The 12663-nt window shown below is 39.7% G+C and overlaps 2 protein-coding genes across 5 annotated transcripts; both read right to left on the reverse strand.

Moving 5' to 3' along the window:
* Positions 1 to 3589: 3589 nt before the first annotated feature.
* Positions 3590 to 7036, reverse strand: LOC147307159 (procathepsin L-like). Of its 3 annotated transcripts, none has more exons than XM_086274313.1 (9): positions 6952 to 7036; positions 6573 to 6677; positions 6192 to 6334; positions 5859 to 6056; positions 5577 to 5768; positions 5077 to 5242; positions 4861 to 4966; positions 4582 to 4685; positions 3590 to 3717 (listed from the first exon to the last, which is right to left on the reverse strand). In XM_086274313.1, exons 2-8 carry the CDS (start codon positions 6670 to 6672, stop codon positions 4586 to 4588), a joined length of 1005 nt encoding a protein of 334 aa, XP_086130439.1. In that variant the 5' UTR covers positions 6673 to 6677; positions 6952 to 7036; the 3' UTR covers positions 3590 to 3717; positions 4582 to 4585. The 3 variants fall into 3 exon arrangements, with proteins under 3 accessions (XP_086130439.1, XP_086130437.1, XP_086130438.1); XM_086274311.1 differs by lacking the exon at positions 3590 to 3717 and adding an exon at positions 4239 to 4411; XM_086274312.1 differs by lacking the exon at positions 3590 to 3717 and adding an exon at positions 4239 to 4411 and having other exon boundaries at positions 6573 to 6706; positions 6952 to 6997.
* Positions 7037 to 9659: 2623 nt separating this feature from the next.
* On the reverse strand, positions 9660 to 12446 carry LOC147307160 (procathepsin L-like). Of its 2 annotated transcripts, none has more exons than XM_086274382.1 (9): positions 12316 to 12446; positions 11937 to 12041; positions 11556 to 11698; positions 11217 to 11420; positions 10935 to 11126; positions 10449 to 10614; positions 10233 to 10338; positions 10004 to 10107; positions 9660 to 9833 (listed from the first exon to the last, which is right to left on the reverse strand). In XM_086274382.1, exons 2-8 carry the CDS (start codon positions 12034 to 12036, stop codon positions 10008 to 10010), a joined length of 1011 nt encoding a protein of 336 aa, XP_086130508.1. In that variant the 5' UTR covers positions 12037 to 12041; positions 12316 to 12446; the 3' UTR covers positions 9660 to 9833; positions 10004 to 10007. The 2 variants fall into 2 exon arrangements, with proteins under 2 accessions (XP_086130508.1, XP_086130509.1); XM_086274383.1 differs by having other exon boundaries at positions 11937 to 12070; positions 12316 to 12369.
* Between the last annotated feature and the right edge of the window lie 217 nt (positions 12447 to 12663).

Here is a 12663-nt window from a genome sequence, read left to right on the forward strand (position 1 = left end):
GTGGAGCTTAGCATTAAGAGTCAACACAATTTGTTTGGCAGTGTTCCAAAGAGGAAGTGTGACTTTTTTACCCGCCCCCACAGTTGTTCACTGGAGGTTCACTGGTTGAGTAACATTCATGAAAGTCAGCATTTAGTCTTCTTTGGTCTTCAATAGTTTTTGCAAATCTCTTAGCTGTGTTTGGAATTATGGAAAAAAACAGTCCCAGACCTAAATTTTGCTGTTTCTCTCTCCTGCTGGTCTATGTACAAACAATATTTTCACTCAGTTGCTAAAAAGCCATATAAGCAGCCAATATCTGAGTCCACATTTCAGACTTCTTTAACAACAAAAAGGATTTTGAAGTATTTAAGGCAGCTGAAAGTAGTCCAGGATGAAATGTGTTAGCTTGTCATTGAGCAATATTCTCAGCCATCTTCGAGTGTCTGAAAATCAATGAATAAGATAAAGTAAAACAATGCAAGCAAATCCCCTCTCACAAATTTATAGTTAAACACAAGGGTATGTAAACAGAATCTACAACATGGAACACAATTAATCTGCAATCTTAATAATAAAGTTGTTTATTTAACAAACCAGATAAGGCCAGGTGGTTGACTGGAGCTCATAGAGAAAAATCTAAAGAACTGAAGCAGATAAATGTGTAACTATACTTTAAGTGTCTGTGTAGATTCTCAGTTATCCAGGTGTTGGTAGTATTGATCTCTTGAAATGAATTGTCAGAATTGAGGAAGGGTGATCTGGTGGAGGAATATTGATATCAGTCAGCATTTCTTATGAGAGAAATATGTGAGGTTTTCAAATATTACAGGCAACTGTTGTTGTTTTGATGGCACTTTTATTTTTTGTGTTACATGCTGTTGAAATGTCAATTCAATGAGTAACCACACTTCAAAACCAAGCACTCCTTGAGCTGGTCCAAAGGTCTGTAGTGAAGAAGCGGAGAGCTGGAGCTCGGCACTCCCTGGTGTTTCATTTTTCCTGTGAGATCTGAACTGTTTCAAAAAGTCTACGCACCTTCATGTAGCGGGTGGCTAAACCTTTTTAACATGTATGTATCGCACCACACTGTAGACTACCCTAGATGTATAGGAAAAGGCTATATGCTGGCCAAAAACATTCCCTCAGTCAGTTCTCCTTTTTGCAGAACTGCAATCATCAGTACTCAGCAGCGATGTGGCAGTGTCATGGTGTGGCTGAAAGCGAAAGGTGACAAATGCAAATACACTACCCCACTGCAAAATCTCCAGTGTTCAATTGACACTAGAAAAGTGTTTTTATGTGTCCACTCTTTTGAGTGTTAAATTAACACTGACAGTGTTATATTTTAACAGTAACTTAGTCAGTGTTAAAGATTAACAGTGACTAACGTTAGCAGTGTTGATTTTCTAACACTGAAAAATTACTAGCATTTTTATTTATTTTCCAATTGACCACTGGAGATTTTGCAGTTCACTAGCACGCAGATACTAGACGCGTCACACCACTCTGGACTCGAGCAGCAAGGTCAAGTTCACTAAATTAATAAACTTGAGTTGTTATAATGCTTATAAAACTTTAGCTCTATATCAAGGTTTATTTAACTTGTACATTCTTTTCTCTGTCCTTAACTTCATTTAATTAATGAATCTGAGATAAACTCCAGACTAAGAAAGAGTCCAGTCCGTTAGTCGAACCTCTGCTACAGGAGGAACAATACAGTTCTCGTCCTGGTCATGGAACACCGGACCAGCTCTTTATCCTCTTAAGGATACTTGCAGGTGCATGGGAGTTTGCCCAACCAAGTCTACATGTGCTTTTTGGACTCGAAGGCATTCGACCATGTCCCTCGGAGTGTCCTGTGGGAGGTGCTTCAGGAGTATGGGGAGTCTTGCCCATTGCTACGGGCCATTCGATTCTTGTACAACCATTGCAGGAGCTTGGTCCACATAGCTGACAATAAGTCAGACTCGTTTCCGGTGGGTGAGGGAGTCTGCCAGGGCTTCCCTTTGTCACCGATCCTGTTTGTAATTTTTATGGACTTTCTAGGCCTAGCCAAGTGGCGGAAGGCTTTCACTTGGGTGGTCTCAGAATCTCATCTCTGCTTTTTGCAGATGATGTGGATCTGTTGGCTTCAACTGGCGATGGCCTCCAGCTCGCACTGGGACAGTTCACAGAGTGTGAAGAGGTGGGAATGAGAATCAGCACCTCCATGTCTGAGGCCATGGTCCTCAGCCAGAAAAGGGTGGAGTGCCCACTCTGGGTCAGGGACGAGTTCCTGCTCCAAGTGGAGGAGTTTAAGTATATTGGGGTCTTGTTCACGAGTGACGGGAAAAGGGAGTGTAATAGAAAATTTTATTATTTACATTTAAAGTATTAAAGTGCTTATGCATATGCTTAGTTGTGACATTGTAGCTGACTGTTCAGTGAAAGTTTCTAAAACTAAATGAACTTATTTCAGCCACAGCAGCTGGAGAAGACAACTCCCTTTACAGGCACTAATAACGCCAAGGGCACAAAACAGCATACCTATTGTTCCATTAGGTTTCATAGCGAGGCTCGTGATGTGTGTGGTATGATCGGTTTGTAACTTCCTCCCTCTTCCTTGGAATGCATAAAGGAGTGAGAGCACCACTTGTGGTCAGCCAAGTAGCTTAGAGTCTGCAGAAGTTTTTTTTTACACACACAATTGAAGGAAATTGCCGTCCCGGGTTTCCTCCGTGGCGTGAGCGATAAGCAGAGTTTTGTCCTTTCCTTTTAAGATTCCTAATTATTTAAAGTAACACTCAGGTATGCCGTTCAGCTGGGTTAGTTACAGCGCCGGGAGCAGCTTGGGAGAACAAGGAAACACAGACTGCTTCAGGTTGCCTTCCCAAATCAACTCAAAGGTTTATTTGATACACAGCAGTTTATATAGATGAAAAAAAAGGTTCGTGTGTCAGCTTTCCCAGTTCAAACCGGTACAGACTAAATAAGGAAACGTCTTCCTGCCTTGTGAGCAAAGAAGTATCCTGTGTGTAGTTTATCAGTTCAGCTATAATTTATGATCATCCCAGCAAAATACACTCCTAGACATAAAATACAGAGTTCTTTCATTAGTGAATTCTGAAACGAACCACCTAGCCTTTAACGAGCCTTTTCCAGGAGATAAAGAAAAAGGGAGGATGGGAGTAAGGAAGTGGTCTCATCTCTGTGGTGTTTTCGACCTTGGGGTACCAGCTTGTGAGTCCTACACATTAATTCTTGGGTCACAGAGAAAGAGAAAAACAACTAGTAGATTGGCCTTATTGAGTAACAGTTTTCCTGTATAAAACAATATCCTGTAAATGCTTACCGTGGTATCAAAATATCATAACAACAATGAAAATGTGTTCATAATCGAGTTGGCGCTCCGTATTTTGAGGGTAAAGAGCTTCGTTCAAGCGTTACTGTCTGGATTGATATATTGCCGGATGACGTAGAGTGCAGAGGGGTTTTTTTTGCAGCATGCTTACACATACACATGATGATGATGATGACGATGATAATAATAATAATAATAAGAAGAAGAAGAAGAAGAATACATTTTATTTAAAAGCACCCAGACAAGCTGGAGGAGGTGGAAGGGGAAAGGGAGGTCTGGGCTCCCTTTCCCCTGCTGCCCCTGCGACCCGGCCCCGGATAAGCGGAAGAAGACGGCTGGATGGATGGAGATACATTTTCACCAACTACAGAATGCCCAAGAAAGTAAAGCTGTTTCTGAAAAGATAAAGCAAGAAATGTTATTTAAAATAAAAAAAGATCAAAACAAGATCAAAGACAGGAGAAACCAGAGAGGAGAATGTAATTTTTTGCTTCTAAACACTATGGATGCAGCCTGTATAAAGGGGATGATCTGATTGTTATGGTTTTCTCTCTAAGTCCACGGGATGTTTACTGATTTGGCTATTTGGAAGTATATAAATATATCTGAATTAACTTGAACAGTATGTTACAGAACAGTGTGAGTGCAATGAAGGCCCACCAGGAGCCACACTGTTTCTGAGGAGGAGCTGGTGCTGTGGTGTCCATGAGCTGATGCTGGATGGCATGTGATCAGTTGGTTAGCTGAGCTGTATGCTAGATTAAGGCTACCAGACTTCACACACTTTCTGTATGATTTAAAATTGTGTGGCGGGACAAAAAAAAATCCCACTGAGGTTGAATATCTCTGTCTGGATAAACCACTGAATGGTTACAAAGCCAAACACCCCCAACAAAGAGAAACGCACAAACAAATGTTTAAATCACTGTGAAATATTTTATTTATTTATATTTATTTACAATTTTTATATAAGTTTCTATTAAACATAAACCAGGGCAAAGGGTGACTCTTTACCCTAAAAAAAATGAAATAATAAAAATAAAATTAATGTTGATTACATGCCACTGATCTCCGCCTCACTGAGGAAACCTGCAAATGTAATCAATCAGTCAATAAACTGTGGGATGCACAAATATTTTTATATTAATCTGTGCACATGATCATAGGTTTGATATGTTTAAAAGGAATTGTTAATGAAATTGTTAAAAAAAAAATCTTAGTTGAGCTAGAAAGAAAAAGTAGTTTAAGTTTCTTCTGACCTCTTCAGACCAGAGGGTAGCTTGCTGCAGTAGCAATCCCACACTGGTTGGATTTGTTCCTGCTCATCTTAATGTATCCCTTGTCTCCCCATTCAAGACCCCAGCTGCAGAAAGAAACAAATTAATAAACATTTAGCAGATTAATATGTAACTGAATGAAGAGACATATTAATCTACATGTATAAGATGCCTTTATTCAGTTGTGTATCAGCCCTCAGTAACTATTAGAAGAAGTCAAGAACATGAATTAAAATATGAGCATCACATGAAATCATTTACCTGTTCTTGACCAGCCAGTAGTCATTTCCGTCCTCAGTACCATAACCCACAGCCAGCACACCATGGTCCAACTCTGAGCTGCTGCACTGGGGCTCATTGTACACTCCTAGAAATACATATCATTTAGACTGAGAGGTTTAAAAATCAATAAGCAAATCTTCACATTTCTTTCTCTATATAAGATTTTTATTTGGCTCTTTCAAAACAGTGTTTTACCTGATTCGTAGAATTGGAATGACATCTGAGAAGCATCAATGCCCACAGAAACGGGTCCGATGGTGGCCACAGCCTCTTTCAGGGCGTCTTCATCGCCTTGACTCACATCAGTATAGCCGGTGGATGTGGCTCCAATATTATCAGGATTATAACGGCATTTTCCATTCTAGTCGAGAAAAAAATATGCAAATTATTCACTCACACATTTTCCAAGTATATTGCAAAGATATAAGAGATCAGAGCATTTACCAAGTACTATAGTTTTAAATATAGATTTAAAACTAGTCAATAAACTGGACTTGAACAGATTTGCTGAGCCACTAGATATATAGTGTTTTTCCACAAGGTGGCAGTAAAGTACACCAGTTGCTTGCAAGTCTATCATGAATAATTGTCTTTTCATCTCCAACTCTGTCATTTGTCAAGATAATGACAGTCAAGTGATGAACAATAACATTATAACATTATAATAAGCACATTATTCTCCACTCTTTTATTACCTCGGCCTCATAAGGGTAGGACTCCTCAGTGTCAATCCCTCCATTTTCTTGGATGTACTGGAAGGCGTAGTCCATCAGCCCTCCCATGCAGCCCATGTTGCCATAGTCTCCCGAGCAGTCGACCAGCTGCTGCTCGCTCAGAGACACCAGCTTTCCTGTCTTCCTGAAGTGCTGACCCTCCAGTGAGCCAGTCTGCAACAAGCGTCAGTCAGTTTGAAGCCAACAGTCGAGCAAAGTTTCCTGCTTTACAATAATAGAGAAGACTACGTTATATGTACTCACTGCACTGAAGGCCCAGCAGGAGCCACACTGCTTCTGATCCTTGACATCAGTGACGTATCCCTTATCTCTCCAGTCAACAGTGTCGGGCAGATCAGTACCTTCAGGTAGTGTGAAGAAGGTAGAGCCACGGCGAGGCAGAGAAGCATTGAAGGAGTGAAGGCAGCCCTGGGAAATCACTCGCTTGTACTCTTCATTTTCCTGATGAAGAAGAACATAATTCTGGGCTTATTGGGTTGTTATCCAAAATGCTATTCTCTGTGTCGTTCTCTGCTAATTGCAGTGAAAAATGCTGATGACCTACACATAAAAACCTAAACAGACATACAAACATACCATGTCAGCAAAGTAGGTCATGCCGAGGCGGTAGGACTTCAAACCCTGGTCTGCCAAGATGTTGTGTACAAGCACAAATTTGCGGTTGTTGAGCCAGATCTGCCTCCGGTGAGCCTCCTCTGATGGAGAGTGGTAGGATCTTTCTGCCATTTTGAAAAAACAATTGTCAGAAAGAGAATGAAGGAACCAGGATGAATCCTTAAATATTAACAATCTAATTTCCAGTAAGAGATTTTCCTTTATTCTAGTCTTATAATGTTTTACAAGCATGTGAGCGTGAGCAAGGCCAAATTTAAGGGTTCCTTTAAGACCACGAAACATGATGAATATCATTTGACAAAAAGCTCAAACAAATAGGAGAGGAAGAGTCTGCTGTCTCACCAAACTTGAGTTTCCAGGCATGAAACTCCAGATCTTCCAGAGAGATGCTGGCACAGCTGGCCACAGCCAGAACAGCAGCAACAACAAGCAGCAACTTCATCTTGACTGGACACAAGCAGAAAAAGACACAGATCCTGTGTGGTGTGCAGAAAACCAGACAGATTGTTTCTGATGCCTGTCACATCAGCTTTAAAATACTCTCTATCGTGATGTTGGATGTCACTTCCACACTACCACAGTATCCGCTCTACGTCCTGGTTTCTTTAACTTTCTGTTTCATCTCTCCTTTCTATTCTTTCTCAAATGAATGACTCTTTCATCATTCTGTCACTAAAAAGTGTAGTCTGTGTGTGCAGTAGTCTGTGCTGTAGCTACTCACCTGGCTCGATGTCAGTGTACGTGCTGAAGACTGAGGTAGAAGCACCTGTGGGTGTTGTAGAGCTGTCTGAGGAGTTCTTATATAGCCAGCTACAGTTATGACTACAGTATTCCAGTCAGGTGGCTGTCAGCAGGTCACAAAAAATATGGCACATGAAAGTCAATCATTGAAACAGACAAAGGTGGAGTTATACATTGAGAGGAGGATCGCACGATGACACTGTTTTGAGGAAATATTTTAGTCAACCTCAGCAAAAACACCGAATGTTACTGTCATGAATCCTGTTTACTGCTTTTTTCTTTGGTTTTATGGGTGTTTTTGAGGGCATGATCAGTTTTGGTTTAGTCTTATGGATTCACGTTCAACAAACACCATATGTCTGTATGTGTTATTGTAATCTGTTTCCCACCACAAAGAGATGGGAAGTCTCCAAAACGAACAACAGCAGAACAAAAACAAAGCAGACGTACAGAAACAACACAGCGTGTGTGCTAATGTGTCATCCACCTGCGAGCTGAAACCTTAAGAAGAAACAGATTACATCATTCTGGAAAATATGCAAAATCCTCATAGAGGTGCTTTTATTTCTTGAAATTGTAGGTGGCACCTCAGCTAACACCCACTCAGTGAATGTTGTTTAATGAGTTACATGAATGATCAGGATTTATTTGAAGTGTTACCCCATCTTTTTTCTTCTTTAAGAAACTGAAATGATGTATTGTCTTCATATGTACGCATATAACCTCTCTCAGACTGATTAAAGTCTCTAAATTTTCCCACAAATATGGATTTTCTGTCCCCTTTTTAACTCATGATTTTTTCCTCATCACCCCATACCAGTAGAGGCAGTCTGACATCACTGACTGAGTGTAGTTCTGTTGAAGATTTCTTCCTGATAACAGGTAGGCATCCAGGCAACTGCTGGCACACAGCTGAAAGAGTTTATTTGCATTTCCAACTTTGCTATTTAGGGAAATAACAATAGTCAGTTGTTACAAAGACCTGTAAAGTCAAAGATTGTGATTGGGGATTTTTCTCTATGGATGGATGGATGAGATAAACTTTTTTGGTTATTTGGAAGTACATAAATATATCTGAATTAACTTGAACAGTATGTTACAGAACAGTGTGAGTGCACTGAAGGCCCACCAGGAGCCACACTGTTTCTGAGGAGGAGCTGGTGCTGTGGTGTCCATGAGCTGATGTTGGATGGCATGTGATCAGTTGGTTAGCTGAGCTGTTTGCTAGATTAAGGCTACCAGACTTCACACACTACCTAAAAATTCTTCCTTGCTTGCTTACACTTCATTACTGAGTTCCTATACGTTTACATTTGCCAGTCAAATCATCTTTCACTTTTGCATCTTTATTTTTTAGTGCTTTTGATGAATGATTCAGACTCACAACCTTTCAAAAGGCACAAAATACTAAAAATAAAAACAGTAAAACTGTAAATGGAAACATTAAGCAAGAAATGTTACTTTAAAAAAATAAGTTCAAACACAGAGGAAACCACAACGGAGACATTTCTCTACAAAATGAAGTTCCCACTTCTGAAACTTCTTGCCCACAGCTGTTATTTTTCACCTTAGGTTTGCGAGCCAAATGTCAAAGAAGCAGCCAGTATGTGAGGGTGCATCTCATTCCACATTTCAGACTTTTCTAGTTCGTTTTGAATTAATTAGTCCAGCTTAAAGTAATTTATGTCAGCTGAAGCTCAGCTAATGTGGCCAAAGAACCATGAATAAAATTAAGCAAGAATCAGTATAACATTAAACGCCCCTTTCACATATTTTGAGAAAATCATAATTGATTGTAAAACACATAAGTTCTGAGTGAGGTGAAGCAAACAGACGCTACTTTTCTGTAATCTTTAGAAAAAATACAAATACATAATTTGGGATAATGATCAAGTATTCTTTCTGTCAGGTACATAACTTCATCCAGATAAGTTGTTGTTTGCTTGTTTGTTTGTTTTTTAACTGGTATACTACATGCTTATTTGTTTGGTTTTTATAGAAATTCATAAAGTCTACCAAACTAAACTTCTGTCTATAAACTGTTGGACAAAGACACAATTTCTATAGATTTGCTGCTGCACATCACCGCAATAACTTTTAAATCAGCCATATTTCAGCTTTAATTCGGTGGTTTGGCAAAGATTTTAATTAACGTAAGCACCTGTTAATTAAATTTTAATTACGTGTTTATGAATTAGCTGCATCAAACTGGCTGAAAGTATTAGCTATATTTATACATAGACCTTATTTACAAGCATTCATTCTGTTTAGGAATAAACTAAGTCATAAATGCAGCCTAAAGATCAGACGATCTGTCTGACTTTGTTTGTTCCATCATTTGCACCAACATCTCTTTAGGTCCCATCTTGAAATTACAATGAAAGGTTTAAAAAAAACAAGGCCGCACTTGCCACAAAACAAAACTGTTTGTCACTGACTTCTCTAATTACTTTTGAGGCTCTAATGAAGAACTATGTATAAAAATGACTATAATAAAGTAAAATGTTTGTTAAACCTGCTGAACTAAAGTTGAAGGTCTGCACTTCAGTCGCATCTGAACTGTATGATTTAAAATTGTGTGGTGGGACAAAAAAAAATCCCACTGAGGTTGAATATCTCTGTCTGGATAAACCAATGAATGGTTACAAAGCCAAACACCCCCAACAAAGAGAAACGCACAAACAAATGTTTAAATCACTGTGAAATATTTTATTTATTTATATTTATTTACAATTTTATATACCTTTCTATTAAACATAAACCAGGGCAAAGGGTGACTCTTTACCCTGAAAAAAAAATGAAATAATAAAAATAAAATTAATGTTGATTACATGCCACTGATCTCCGCCTCACTGAGGAAACCTGCAAATGTAATCAATCAGTCAATAAACTGTGGGATGCACAAATATTTTTATATTAATCTGTGCACATGATCATAGGTTTGATATGTTTAAAAGGAATTGTTAATGAAATTGTTAAAAAAAAAATCTTAGTAGAGCTAGAAAGAAAAAGTAGTTTAAGTTTCTTCTGACCTCTTCAGACCAGAGGGTAGCTTGCTGCAGTAGCAATCCCACACTGGTTGGATTTGTTCCTGCTCATCTTAATGTATCCCTTGTCTCCCCATTCAAGACCCCAGCTGCAGAAAGAAACAAATTAATAAACATTTAGCAGATATAATATGTAACCAAATGTAGCGACGTAATAATCTACATGTATTACCTCTCAGTAACTATTAGAACGAGCATCAATCAAGTTATTTACCTGTTCTTGACCAGCCAGTAGTCATTTCCGTCCTCAGTACCATAACCCACAGCCAGCACACCATGGTCCAACTGTAAGCTGCTGCACTGGGGCTCATTGTACACTCCTAGAAATACATATCATTTAGACTGAGAGGTTTAAAAATAAATAAATAAATCTTCACATTTCTTTCTCTATATAACATTTTTATTTGGCTCTTTCAACACAGTGTTTTACCTGATTCGTAGAATTGGAATGACATCTGAGAAGCATCAATGGCTACAGAAACGGGTCCGATGGTGGCCACAGCCTCTTTCAGGGCGTCTTCATCGCCTTTAGTCACATCAGTATAGCCGGTGGATGTGGCTCCAATATTATCAGGATTATAACGGCATTTTCCATCCTAGTCGAGAGAAAATTATCTACTGACACATTTTGCAAGTCGCTATTGTAAAAATATAAGAGATGAGAGCATTTACCAAGCGCTATAATTTTAAAGATAAATATAAAAGTAGTCAATAAATTGACCTTGATCAGATTTGCGTCACTAGATATATTTTTTCCACAAGGTGGCAGTAAAGTACACCAGTTGCTTGCAAGTCTATCATGAATAATTGTCTTTTCATCTCCAACTCTGTCATTTGTCAAGATAATGACAGTCAAGTGATGAACAATAACATTATAACATTATAATAAGCACATTATTCTCCACTCTTTTATTACCTCGGCCTCATAAGGGTAGGACTCCTCAGTGTCAATCCCTCCATTTTCTTGGATGTACTGGAAGGCGGAGTCCATCCAGCCTCCACCGCAGCCCTCATTGCCATAGTCTCCCGAGCAGTCGACCAGCTGCTGCTCGCTCAGAGACACCAGCTTTCCTGTCTTCCTGAAGTGCTGACCCTCCAGTGAGCCAGTCTGCAACAAGCGTCAGTCAGTTTGAAGCCAACAGTCGAGCAAAGTTTCCTGCTTTACAATAATAGAGAAGACTACGTTATATGTACTCACTGCACTGAAGGCCCAGCAGGAGCCACACTGCTTCTGATCCTTGACATCAGTGACATATCCCTTATCTCTCCAGTCAACAGTGTCGGGCAGATCAGTACCTTCAGGTAGTCTAAGTCTGAAGAAGGTAGAGCCACGGCGAGGCAGAGAAGCATTGAAGGAGTGAAGGCAGCCCTGGGAAATCACTCGCTTGTACTCTTCATTTTCCTGATGAAGAAGAACATAATTCTGGGCTTATTGGGTTGTTATCCAAAATGCTATTCTCTGTGTCGTTCTCTGCTAATTGCAGTGAAAAATGCTGATGACCTACACATAAAAACCTAAACAGACATACAAACATACCATGTCAGCAAAGTAGGTCATGCCGAGGCGGTAGGACTTCAAACCCTGGTCTGCCAAGATGTTGTGTACAAGCACAAATTTGCGGTTGTTGAGCCAGATCTGCCTCCGGTGAGCCTCCTCTGATGGAGAGTGGTAGGATCTTTCTGCCATTTTGAAAAAACAATTGTCAGAAAGAGAATGAAGGAACCAGGATGAATCCTTAAATATTAACAATCTAATTTCCAGTAAGAGATTTTCCTTTATTCTAGTCTTATAATGTTTTACAAGCATGTGAGCGTGAGCAAGGCCAAATTTAAGGGTTCCTTTAAGACCACGAAACATGATGAATATCATTTGACAAAAAGCTCAAACAAATAGGAGAGGAAGAGTCTGCTGTCTCACCAAACTTGAGTTTCCAGGCATGAAACTCCAGATCTTCCAGAGAGATGCTGGCACAGCTGGCCACAGCCAGAACAGCAGCAACAACAAGCAGCAACTTCATCTTGACTGGACACAAGCAGAAAAAGACACAGATCCTGTGTGGTGTGCAGAAAACCAGACAGATTGTTTCTGATGCCTGTCACATCAGCTTTAAAATACTCTCTATCGTGATGTTGGATGTCACTTCCACACTACCACAGTATCCGCTCTACGTCCTGGTTTCTTTAACTTTCTGTTTCATCTCTCCTTTCTATTCTTTCTCAAATGAATGACTCTTTCATCATTCTGTCACTAAAAAGTGTAGTCTGTGTGTGCAGTAGTCTGTGCTGTAGCTACTCACCTGGCTCGATGTCAGTGTATGTGCTGAAGACTGAGGTAGAAGCACCTGTGGGTGTTGTAGAGCTGTCTGAGGAGTTCTTATATAGCCAGCTACAGTTATGACTACAGTATTCCAGTCAGGTGGCTGTCAGCAGGTCACAAAAAATATGGCACATGAAAGTCAATCACTGAAACAGACAAAGGTGGAGTTATACATTAAGAGGAGGATCGCACGATGACACTGTTTTGAGGAAATATTTTAGTCAACCTCAGCAAAAACACCGAATGTTACTGTCATGAATCCTGTTTACTGCTTTTTTCTTTGGTTTTTAGGTTTTTTTGAGGGCATGATCAGTTTTGGTTTAGTCAT

This window comes from Aulonocara sp. 'chitande type north' Nkhata Bay, linkage group LG19 (genome assembly GCF_057382095.1).
Source record: "Aulonocara sp. 'chitande type north' Nkhata Bay isolate Kocher_YH1m ecotype deep benthic linkage group LG19, A_spYH_male_GT1.1, whole genome shotgun sequence".
NCBI classification, from domain to species: Eukaryota; Metazoa; Chordata; class Actinopteri; order Cichliformes; family Cichlidae; genus Aulonocara; species Aulonocara sp. 'chitande type north' Nkhata Bay.